The sequence below is a fragment of the Guyanagaster necrorhizus genome (genome assembly GCF_019112545.1).
Source record: "Guyanagaster necrorhizus MCA 3950 unplaced genomic scaffold BT62scaffold_79, whole genome shotgun sequence".
Taxonomy (NCBI): Eukaryota; Fungi; Basidiomycota; class Agaricomycetes; order Agaricales; family Physalacriaceae; genus Guyanagaster; species Guyanagaster necrorhizus.
Genome location: NW_025064958.1, coordinates 72,438 through 84,325, shown reverse-complemented (window position 1 = coordinate 84,325; position 11,888 = coordinate 72,438). Strand labels below are relative to the sequence as shown.

The 11,888-nt window shown below is 41.7% G+C and overlaps 1 protein-coding gene across 1 annotated transcript; it reads right to left on the bottom strand.

Moving 5' to 3' along the window:
* Positions 1-1,302: 1,302 nt before the first annotated feature.
* Positions 1,303-1,662, bottom strand: BT62DRAFT_924801 (uncharacterized protein; the record flags this gene model as incomplete). Its single annotated transcript, XM_043184662.1, has 1 exon — positions 1,303-1,662. One exon carries the CDS (start codon positions 1,660-1,662, stop codon positions 1,303-1,305), a length of 360 nt encoding a protein of 119 aa, XP_043032815.1.
* Positions 1,663-11,888: the final 10,226 nt, after the last annotated feature.

Sequence of the window (11,888 nt, the reverse complement as noted above, 5' to 3'; positions counted from 1 at the left end):
GAGCGATCCTCGAGCATAGCCAGGTTTCTTCTGGAAGAGTCAGTATCCCTGGAGCTAGTCAAAGGGGACTCATCATGTTCAGTCTGCTGCACCTGAGCAGCGACATTAGGGGCCGGAGGCACTGGGGTCGTCAAGGGACCCCGGCTACGTAGCTGATAACGAGACATTAATGTCTAGTGGTTCGAGAGAGAAAAGAAGAAAGCAGAAGGTCGAGTGCAGAAAGAGGTAGTAAACGAAGCAGAGTCTGTAGGGTGACGGGGCGAAGCCAAGAGAGAACCGGGTGATCAGTCCAGTGCTTTCCTGGGGTTAGGCCCGTCGATTCAGGAGTCGATTAAGCGAGGTTTCTTGTTCTGAGGTCAAAAATATGTGACGTTAGCGATGATAGTCAGTAGCGGCACACAAGGACGAATCAAGGACCGGATTGAAGACACCTCGATTCGGGGGGAAAAGGTAAGAAAGACTGGCGTAATTCTAGGCACGACCAAGTATTTATACGTAGATAAGAGTGGAGTGCATAGATAAGCATAGTTCAAATAAAGTCCGGGTTTATGTTACGAAAAAGGAAGTAGAACGGGCCCGTCCGTTACATATTTGTTTCACGTGTATTTCTGGCGCGTAACGTTACGAGTCAGCGGATGATATCGGGAAGGAAGCCGAGAAACCCCTCAAGTTGGCGATGGGTCTCAGTTCGTTGCCATAACTCTCCTTACTTTCTTCTGAATTAACCCAGAGATGGAGGAACACCTACTTGTTCAGATACTTATTGGAGCGAGACGAGACTCCAGTCCGTTCGAGAAAATTCAGCCATATACGGCTTACGTCGTTCATTCACTACTAGTATAGATTGAGTATTTCTGAGTAATGCACGGCCTTCACCCGTATCAAACAGGTCATGGATAAATTTATCTCAAGTTCCGGTAAGCCATGTCGCAAACACTAATTATATAGCAGATACCGGTATATTCGAGTCTTTGATTTCATGTTTCCTATTCCAGGGCAGGTTTTCTAAACATTACGCTGGGTCCCCGCCCTTCTTCCAGGAACGTGAAGCATAACGGTATAAATGTCGACGCGTCAGATACTATGTACAGGGTATGACAGACTTGTATCAACGATACTCGAGATGCAACTCTTGGCCGACCTCGTCTCCACACCTAGAAGGAGAGATCCAAGTCCTTAGTTAATCATTAGATTGAACTGAGAAATATGTGGGACTGTGTTATCCAGGCAGATATCCCTCAGGTGGAATTGGGTGCTTCCCAAGGCGACGAGTTTATATCTTTGTTCATCTAATAATGGATACTAGGTGCCGTTCCACCTCGTTTGATCCCAGAAGTCGGCTTTTATAAAAGCCTGGATGAAGGAGGATTGGCGCCTCAGAAAATCCAGGAGCACATATCTCTCAATCAGTTGCCTTTCTTCGTGTCCTCCATCTTCTAAATTACTAAACTGCTGCAGTTTTATTTCGTCGTCTCTGGTAAGAAGATTCCGAGTCTCCTGCTTAACTAGGACCATGATACTGATCTTCATTTCCAAGGAACTCATGCTTTCCATTATCCGTCTCGCTCTCGTCCTTCTAACAGGGACTCTGTCTGTTTCGGCCGTGGTTGTCGACAGACAACAGATCAGAGGCCCAGGACCCATCCGAATCACACTGAACATGCCGATTTTCACAGATCCACTCCAGACTCAGAGTCGAGAGTGGTCTCTCATGGTGCCTGTGGACACTGGCCACCCCACTCCCTTTACAACTCATGTGGCCCATACCCATAAATCCCATTCCCATGCTCCACAGCCTGAGCAGACCAGGACACTTCCTATCTAGGATTGATTCCTTATAGTTATATCCTTGGGCCCACCTCTTATTTATGCCAAAGAATGTTATCCCCTAAAATATTTGCAGCTGTGCTGGATTATAGATTCCATCTGAATAACTTATTGCTCCCATGATACAAATTTTCTGATTCTACACATGGACTTGGGTGGGAAACTTGAGGGCCCTCTGTTGAGGACAATTGCCTTGAACTCCAGTGTATAGAGACAGTATATTTGTAATTGTGATTAGTCATTGCCTGATGTCATGATTTTAGCCCCTAAATCATGCCCAGCCAAGGCTTGGTTTGAGGAAGTGAGACAATGGCTTTGTTTGAGACAGCCATAGGACCAGGAGTACACCAAAGCTTGGTTTGAGGCACTGAAACAATGGCTTGATTGAGATCACCAAGACTTTTCTTAGATACAGTATTTAGATCAGTAGTATACAGTGATATACTTTAGTCTTGAGCTAGATCAATATACTGATCAAACTCCTAAACTCTTAGTGTGACTACTACTTCAGTACTAACACTGGCAGTCATAGTCTATTAACCTCTATAACTTCTTTCCTCTATTATCATCCTGTACATCCTCATCCTCATCCTTCCACTTTACCTTCAGTTAGTGTTGAACCCTAGCTGTTGCAGTGCATTGCATTTGTGATTATTTAGTTGTTATCTGATATTTAGCTTGAGACTTCTCATGCTCTGGTCTGAAGAAGATCTTTAGTTCAGGATAATTTTTAAGAACACATCAAAAGAAAACTTTATCATTCTCACTCTCACAAGCATATGTCTGACAATATCAGTAATCAATTTTATCTCTTACAATGTCATATATACTCCTTAGAAAAGGGAGTGATGAAGAAGAGAACAGAAAGAGTGGAAAACTCAGCAGTGAATGGCTATAACTTACAATGCCCTTTGACCAGCCTCTTACACACTCACACTCTCAAGCCAGGAGGAGATCTACACCTGACCATCCAACTCAATCCCCAGCACTATTCTCTTTGAAGAAATAGCCAGAAATCTCAGCCTTCTGATTGTCAAGTATGACATCATCAATAAGCTCATCCACTGGCTCAATGCATACAGCACTAAGAGGACAGAGCCCCATTTCTTCAAAACAATAGATGATAGCTCCTGATAATGAATTAGAAAGTTGTTTGTTAGACTCTCTGCAGGCAGGAAATACAAAACCTACTATGGTAAGTGCAACCAAAGCACAGAATCTGAAGGCTGGTTCAAGGAAGTCTAGTCATGTACCTCTGTATAGTGACTAGCTAATAGTATGCTAGTTCTCCTAATATTCCCTACAAATATCTAACTAACCACATGGTTAGTCCTTTGCAGCCTATTAGTCTTCTATATACTAGCTGTGAAAAGCTTAGACATTTTCAGCCAGCTTTGTATATGCATCATGATGGATCTTGTGGACTATATTAGAGTGCCACATATATACTAATAATGACATGTGTCAGATATGATTGGGTATTGTGATATCTGGCCATGTCTATAGCACCTATTATTAAAGAGAAAGATTGCATGCTATGAAAGTTAATGAGAAAAAATTCACAAATGCAGAAAAAGTTTGCAAACTAAAGGAAAGTTTATGTGCAACATATAACCTTCATATAAAGAGAAATTTTATGAATAATGAAAAGTTCTTAATGAAATTACTTTTGTTGAACTTGGAATGATTGATTTACTTAAAGCCTATTGAAGAGGTGGATGCATATGCAAGGTAGAAATAATACAATGAAGTGTTAGGCTCAAGCAACATGTGATAGACTGGCACATGATAAACTGATGTGGCTTCATGTTCGAGCCTTCCGTCGGAGTTCTTGTTTAGTCAGTCCGATGTGTTATCAAGGCATGAATAGCAGCTCGAGAGGAGAATGAGTGTGTATAAACTTTAGCTCGAAGCTGGGGTATACCAGTGAGAGCTGTGAGCCTTAAATACTGTTTCATGTATGCTAATAATACTCCTACTTATTGTGTCCTCCTGTGTCCATGGTGCTCATCGTCCTTGAGCGTTGCAACTGTATATAATAGGTTGATTGTGTGGTCAGAGCTGTCTGTTGTTAGGTTATAACAACGGCTTGGTTGTGATGACTAAGCCCTTCCCACGATCCAACAGAGGATGTTCTGACTAAGCATAGGGGTTAGAGAGAAGAAAATAGATAAATCATAACATGAAGGACTATCTACTGATCACACTCACACCAATATACACATACAATACTCTTAGTTCATTGGAAGATTGTAATGTGATAAGAGTAGTAATAGCAAATACAATTGTTTCTCTCATAATCTACTGTGTGCAATAAACAATAACATATATATATATATCTGAAATCTCTCTAAGTCTCAAAGCTTTTGTTTTAACAAGATAGGCAATGAATGTCACTAGACCTCAAGGCAAGGATACTGTATTGCAACATAACACTCTGAAACACTCTCATAAAACTCTCAAAAAGTCTCATGCACTGCTTAGATCAAACTCAAAAACCCTCAAACACACAATACATGACTCAAAGCTTCATGCTTGAGGCAGAAACACTTCACAATTCCATCCACAAGTACTAAAAGGTTTAAATCTCTGTGCATAAGCTTTCTAACTAATCATAGATCTGCAGGGTTCAAACTTATATGATCCAGAGACATGAAAATACAATGAAACTCCATCCACAGATCTAAAGAATTTGAACCTCTGCCACCTGTAGTGTCTCATACCACAAATGCCTCAAAAACTCAAAAGTGTGTCTCTCAGACACTGCTCTCTTATTCTCAGACTAGAGCACAATTCAAAATCTCTTATTAAATTGGACTAGAGTCCAGAGTCCTGCAGAAGCTTTTGATGCCTTACACAGTTTTCAAATCTCTCTTAATGATTTCAATAAAAGGTTTATTCTCTTACCCAAAGTTACTAACTCAAACTCAGAGCTAGAGTGCAAGTTCTTTATACACAATATACTGTAACTGTAGAGGGTCAGAAACTTGTCTACTACTTTTACAATGTGGTAGTTAAATAGGCTACTACTGTGTCTATTAAAAGACACTGAATATAGTAGTTTCAATATGTGAGACTCTATTTCAGAGTCTCTTGCAAGTTATTTCTGTGCAAGTCACTATCTGAAGCATATTCTGTTCTGTGTCAGGACTGTGCTCTCTGTCTCTATACAACCTGACATCAGTTAGCTCTGTTAGTGGGTCTAGCCTCAGGCCTCTTCACTTTCTTATCCTCTCAGGATTATTCTGCCACCCCCAGAACCTGTTCCAGAACTCTGAGATTATCTCTCATATCTGGAGTCAGCTATAATTGTTATGTTCTCTAGCTGAGTGTCTGGATATTCAATCTTACTCACAATGTGTGTCACTTTTGGCCTAGAGTGCATCAATTAATCTACCCCATAGTTATATGTCATACATCAGTACAGCACAAAATTCCATGCAAGATCATGCATGAAGTCCCTCCTGTACAAGATCATATCTGTAGTTCTGTGTGACTTCTATTCTTAGTGTGCAAGCTCTGTGTTAGGCTCAAGCCACATGTGATCAACTTAACACATGATAAACTAATGTGGCTTCATGTTCAAGCCTTCCATTAGAGTTCACTTTGTGTGTTGTCTGTTGATTCCCTGTGCTTCAAGGCATTGTGTGATTAGCATGAGAGTAGAATGAGAGTGTATAAACTTTAGCTCAAAGCTGGAATTACCAGCAAGAGCGAGCCTCTTTAAATACTGTACAGGGTTTGCTAATAATACTATGTACTTATTGTGTGTTTCTCTGCTTTTGTGCTCATTGTCCTTGAGTGTTGTTACCATATATAAAAGGTTTCTTGTGCATCACCAGGCAGCATTGCTGTGTTGAAAGACAATGATGGACTCAGCTAGTTGTGATGACTAAGCCTTGTCCCACAGTCTTAAGCACCTGTCTTAGCATCCTGACTCAGCATAAATAGCAGTTACTCAAGGAAAAGAATAGAAAATTGTAACATTACCCTCTCCTTAAGACCATCATCCCAATGGCTTAATTTAGGGATAATTTGTAGTCATGTATAGTGTCATGAGCATGCATTAGTTTCTCATTTACCCACTGGTTGGATTCTGGTCTATAGCCCTTCCAGCTGACAAGATAATCAATGGTAGTTGTTGTACCACCCCCTTTTGCTTTAACTTTTCATAGTTTATGGTTTAGAACTTGATCGACTTCGTAATGTTCTTTGTCATCGATAAGTTCAGAGGGCGGGAGAGATGGCCATTCCTGATTAGGGAATGCCAGTGTGATATAGGAAGTTAGTAATGTCTCATTAAAGACATTATGAATCTTCCACATTGAAGAGGATCTGAGCATGTGCAAGGTGAAAACAGATACAGCAGAGCATTATCCACTGTCCACACTCACACCAACACACACACAAAACTCTTAGTTTGTGGAGGGATTATAATGCAATAAATGTAGCAATCAACAAATATAATTGTCTTCTTCAATGAGATCAGAGCATGTGAACAGTAATGGCATGCTTACAACAGTCTGAGGCCTCTCTAAGTCTCAAAGCTTTTCATTTTATCAAAGCAAGAGATGGCAACTGGTGTTGCTGGGCCTCAAGGCAAAGGGTACTGCAGTTCAATATAATATGTCAAAACACTCCTTCAAAACTCTCAAATGGTTCCAAGCACAACTCAGATCAACTCAAATCCCTAATGCACACAATACACAACTCAAAGCTTCGCACTCTAAGCAGAAACCAATCACAAACACATCTACAAGTGACAAAAAGCACAGATCTCTGTCCACAAGCTTCCAAACTGATCGTAGACCCACAGGATTCAAACCTATATGATCCAGAGACACAAACACAATAAAACCCCATCCAACAGACCAAAGGGTTTGAATCTCTGCCACCTGTAGCACTGTGCATCACCAATACCTCAAAAACTCAAGATGATGCTCTTCAGACACTGCTCTCTTATTCTGAGGTTAAACCACAATCCAAAACCTCTTATCAAACTGGGCTCAAGTCCTTCACAAGCTTCGATGCCTCACTTAGTTCTCACAGCTCTCTTAATGATGTTCAATAATAAGTTTATTCTCTCACCTGGGGTTACTAACACAAACCCAGAGCTAGAGTGCAAGGCTTTCTGTGCCCAATACACCACAACTGTGGGGGGTCAGAAACTCTCTCTCCCAGTCATACAATACCATATTTAAATACTCTACTAGGATACTTACTAATACAATCCTACTATAGTATCCTCAAAGTGCAGGACTCTGTGCCAGATCCTGTGGGTATTATTCACATGCATATCACAGTTACCATGCTTATTCTCTTCCAGGCAATGACTGTGCCTGCTGTTCCTTCACTAGCTGACATTGGCTAGCTGGCCTCGCCAGGTCTGCTTGCTTTCTTCTTGCCTTGGTGACACATCTCTGACAGCAGTAAACTGTTCTGGACCCCTGGAGTTATCTCTCATGTCTGGAGTCAGCCACAATAGTTATGTTCTCTTCTCCCATGTCTCAACATTCCCTCTGGCTCATAAATTGCACTGCTTCTGGCCTGATATGCATTAATTTACTGACCCAATATGGTAGATGTCATACCATGGTATGATGCAGAGTCCCTCACTATGTTAAGCACACTAAGACATGGTAAGCATGTGGGCAAGTCTCTGAGCAGTATACATGCTATTTATCTCTGAGGGTAGTATTCCTCTATCTATTCCTTTGTTGCTATCATGTCACTTCTCTGTTCAGCACCCTGTTATTCAGATACCTTTCTTTGGGTCTCAGTTCCCTGTTCTAAAGCATGTCCCATCAGTGCATCAATGGCTGTGCATCTTTGATCAATGTGATCAGAATTGCTGATCATATTTTGATCGTAGTCTTTTTATTTTTAGCATGTCCTCTTGTAATAGTATTGATGCATTTAGGGCCAAGTGCTGGGACCTCACATGCAGCCTAACCCCTCTGGTATTAGTCTGTTACTAGGTCATGCACTCTGCTTATTGTTACTTCAGTTTAGCATTATGATAGCTAGGTTTCTGTGCACTCTAGTCCTATTTTCTGTTACATGCTTACTGGACTGGAATGCGGTCTATGTATTCGCAATTTTCGCAATTTTACATGTCTGAACATGGAGAGGGCATGTCAACATCATTGGTAACTTTAGTTTGTATATGCTGGCACTGATTTTTGCTGTTACCATAAAGGAGCCAGTGTGTTTGTCAGCTAGTTTCCGTTTGGGCCATGGAAGATGGAGATTGGTGGTATCCAACCATACTTTATCATTTATGGAGTATTTATAGGCTGGCCATTGGTGTTTGTCATACTGGGTCTTCATTGCTGCAGTGGCCTTTTTGAGAGCTGTTTTTGTTTCTGAATGGATCTTTGTCATCATGGTGGCAAAGTCTGTAGAAGCAAGTGTGGTGGTTCAGTGTCACTCTGTTTGTGTGATGTTGGGATGACACCCATAATTTATGAAGAATGGGGTCTTCCCTGTTGCTGAATGTACTTGGTTATTGTGTTGGAAGGTGGTGAGGGCTAGCCATTCCACCCAATCATCTTGTCAATAGTTAATGAACAGGCGAAGGTATTTTTCAACTTCTTGGTTGGCCTGTTCTGTTTGTCCATCCATCTGGAGGTGGTAGACAGTGGAAGCATTGCATTTGATGTTTAAGAGTTGATAAAGGTTGTCTAGGAACTTTGAGATGAACTGGGGTCCCCAATCGGAAATGACCACTTGTGGCATGCCATATTTGGCATATACCTCATCCCATAGGATCTTTGCTCATCCTTTGGAGGTTAATTCCATGGAACAGGCAATGAGAATGATGGTTTTCAAGAACTGATCAACTATGATGAGGATTGCATCATAGCCATTACAGTCAGAAAGTCCTATAATCATATCAACTGTAATATGAGTCCAGGGTGATGATGGTACCTCATTTGGATGAAGTGGTGCAGCCTGGGCCTGGGTTGATGATTTGCCTCATTGGCAAACTTGGCATGCTTTGACATATGTGGTGATGTCATTTTCCATTTTTGGCCACCAGTACTCTCTCAGAATTAGCTTCTTTGTCTTGGCGATACCAGGATAGCCCACTGTGGTGTGATCATGGCAAGTTGCAATTATTTTGCCCTATAATCCCTGATCTCATGGGATGTAAATTCACCCATCATAGCAAATTAGTCCTCCTTCCTTCATCATTCCCTGCTCATGATTGAGAGAGAGAGCTACTCATTGATCCCACTTGTGGCTATCTCAAGTGACACTTTTGATGCACTCATGAATCTCTTCCTCTGTTCACATTATCATGGCCCTGAAGTGTTTGGGGTGTAGTAGTGTCACTCCCTTGTTGTCAGCTCCTACCTGATCATGATCGGCTTGTCAGCTCAGGAGGTCAGCCTTTTTGTTTGCTATGCCAGCCTTGTGATGGAGTGTGTACTAATATTGGCTAAGTTCAGTGATCCATCTGGCTTGTCAGTGATTCAATTTTTGTGGTTGTTAGAAGTATCATAAGTTTTGATAATCGGTCGAGATCTCAAAAACTTCTATCACCCTGATAAGATAATGTCACCATTCTTCCAGGGTGAGCATGATGGCAAGGAGCTCCTTGTCATAGATTTCATAGGTTTGTTCCATGATTGTGAGTGCTTTAGACAAAAATGCAACAGGATGCCATTTCTTGTCTTGCTCCTGAGATAGAACAGCCCCAATTGCTCCCTCACTCAAGTCCACCTCCACTCGGAATTTGCCCTCCTGTGTGGGAATGGTGAGTACAATATCCTCAGCTAGCCACCTTTTTAGGTCATCAAAGGTGGTTTACTGGGAGAGACCCCATGTCCAGAGAGCATTACTGGTTAGTTGTGTCATAGGTCAGATGATCTTGCTGTAGTCTTGGATAAACTATCAGTAGAAGTTAGTGAATCCAAGGAACGATTGTAACTCCTTCTTTTTGACTGGTTCTGGCCATTCAGTCACCCCAGCCACTTTGATGAGATCCATTTGAATGCTCCCTTCACTGATGATGACCCTGAGATACTCAGTTTCGAGTACTTTGAATTCATATTTCTTGGCTTTGAGGAACAGTTGGTGCTTCCTCATCAGCACCAGTACTTGTCATACCAACTTTCTATGCTCCTTCTTGGTCTTTGACATGATCAAGATGTCATCAAGGTAAATAGTGACCTTTTCAGTGGTGATGAGATCTTTGCATATGTCATTCATCATCCACTGGAATGTAGCAGGTGAGTTGGTCAACCCAAAGAACATGACCATAGGCTCGAACAATCCTCAGTTTGTCCTGAATGCTGCTTTCCACTCATCCCCCTCTTTGATGCAGACATTGTTGTACCCTCATCAGATGTCAAGCTTGGTGTAATACTTCATGCCTCGGAGTTTGTCTATTAACTCTGAGATTAGTGGGAGAGGATACTGGTTTTTAATCATCATCTTGTTGAGCTTTTGATAGTCTTGGACTGGTCAGAGTTTGCCATTCTTCTTTTTGACAAAGAAGAAGGGTGATGCCATGGGGGACTTCAAGAGTCTGATTTGCCCACTGGACAGGTTTTCATCCAGGAACTTATCGAGTTCCCATTGTTCATTATTGTCTAGTGGGTATGTTTTGCAATCTAAGTTAGCATTCACATTTGGGATCAATTCAATCACATGGTCCCATGGTTTTGATTTGGGTAGCTCATCAAAGCTTTCCTTCTCAAACAGGTCCTTGAAGTCTCATGCCCAGTCAGGTACCATCTCTTCAAAGGTTCATTCCTTTTTTGTTCATGGGCTCTGGTGGCAAGGTTATTGGCATAATGGATTGCTTGTCTGCATGCTTCATGTTGAAGATCGATGGTGAGGATGGTTTTCCCATCCTCTGTCTCTTTGTCCCATCGATCCTCTGGGTCTTCATCAGGCAACTTGAACAGGATTTTCCTGCATCAACACCTGGTGAATGTGACTCTTCTGGTTTTCCAGTTAATGAGCAGATTGTGGCATTGACACACCCTCTTCATGTTCAGGCATGTAAAATTGTGAAAATTGCGAATACATAGACCGTATTCCAGTCCAGTAAGCATGTAACAGAAAATAGGACTAGAGTGCACAGAAACCTAGCTATCATAATGCTAAACTGAAGTAACAATAAGCAGAGTGCATGACCTAGTAACAGACTAATACCAGAGGGGTTAGGCTGCATGTGAGGTCCCAGCACTTGGCTCTAAATGTGCCAATACTATTATGAGAGGACATGCTAAAAATAAAAAGACTATGATCAAAATATGATTGGCAAGTCTGATCACATTGATCAAAGATGCACAGCCATTGATGCACTGATGGGACATGCCTTAGAACAGAGAACTGAGACCCAAAGAAAGGTATCTGAGTAATGGGTATTGAACAGAGGAATAGATGGATGACAACAAGCTAACAAGTAGAGGAATATTACTCCAGGAATGAATAGCATGGGTACTGCCCTGAGCCTTGTGCACATACATATAGTGCCTTAGCATGCATAACACAGTGAGGGACTCTGCATCATACCAAGAAATGGCACCTTTGGTGAGTCAGATGGAATAACTGGTTGTACACAGGAAAGCAGAACATAGCCATTGTGGCTGGCTTCTGGCATGAGAAATAACTCTGGGGGTCCAGAACAGTTTACTGCTGTCAGAGATGTCACCAGAGAAATAAGAAAGTGAGCAGACCTGGCAAGGCCAGCTAGCCAATGTCAGCTAGCAAAGAAACAGCAGGCACAGTCATCACCCAGAAGAGAATAAGCATGGTAACTGTGATATGTGTGTGAATAATACCCATGGGATCCAGCATGGAGTCCCACACTTTGAGGATACCATAGTAGGATTGTATTAGTAAATATCCTAGTAGAGTATTTAAATACAGTATTGTATGACTGGGAGAGAGAGTTTCTGACCCCCCACAGTTGTGGTGTATTGGGCACAGAAAGCCTTGCACTCTAGCTCTGGGTTTGTGTTAGTAACCCCAGGTGAGAGAATAAACTTATTATTGAACATCATTAAGAGAGCTGTGAGAACTAAGTGAGGCATCGAAGCTTG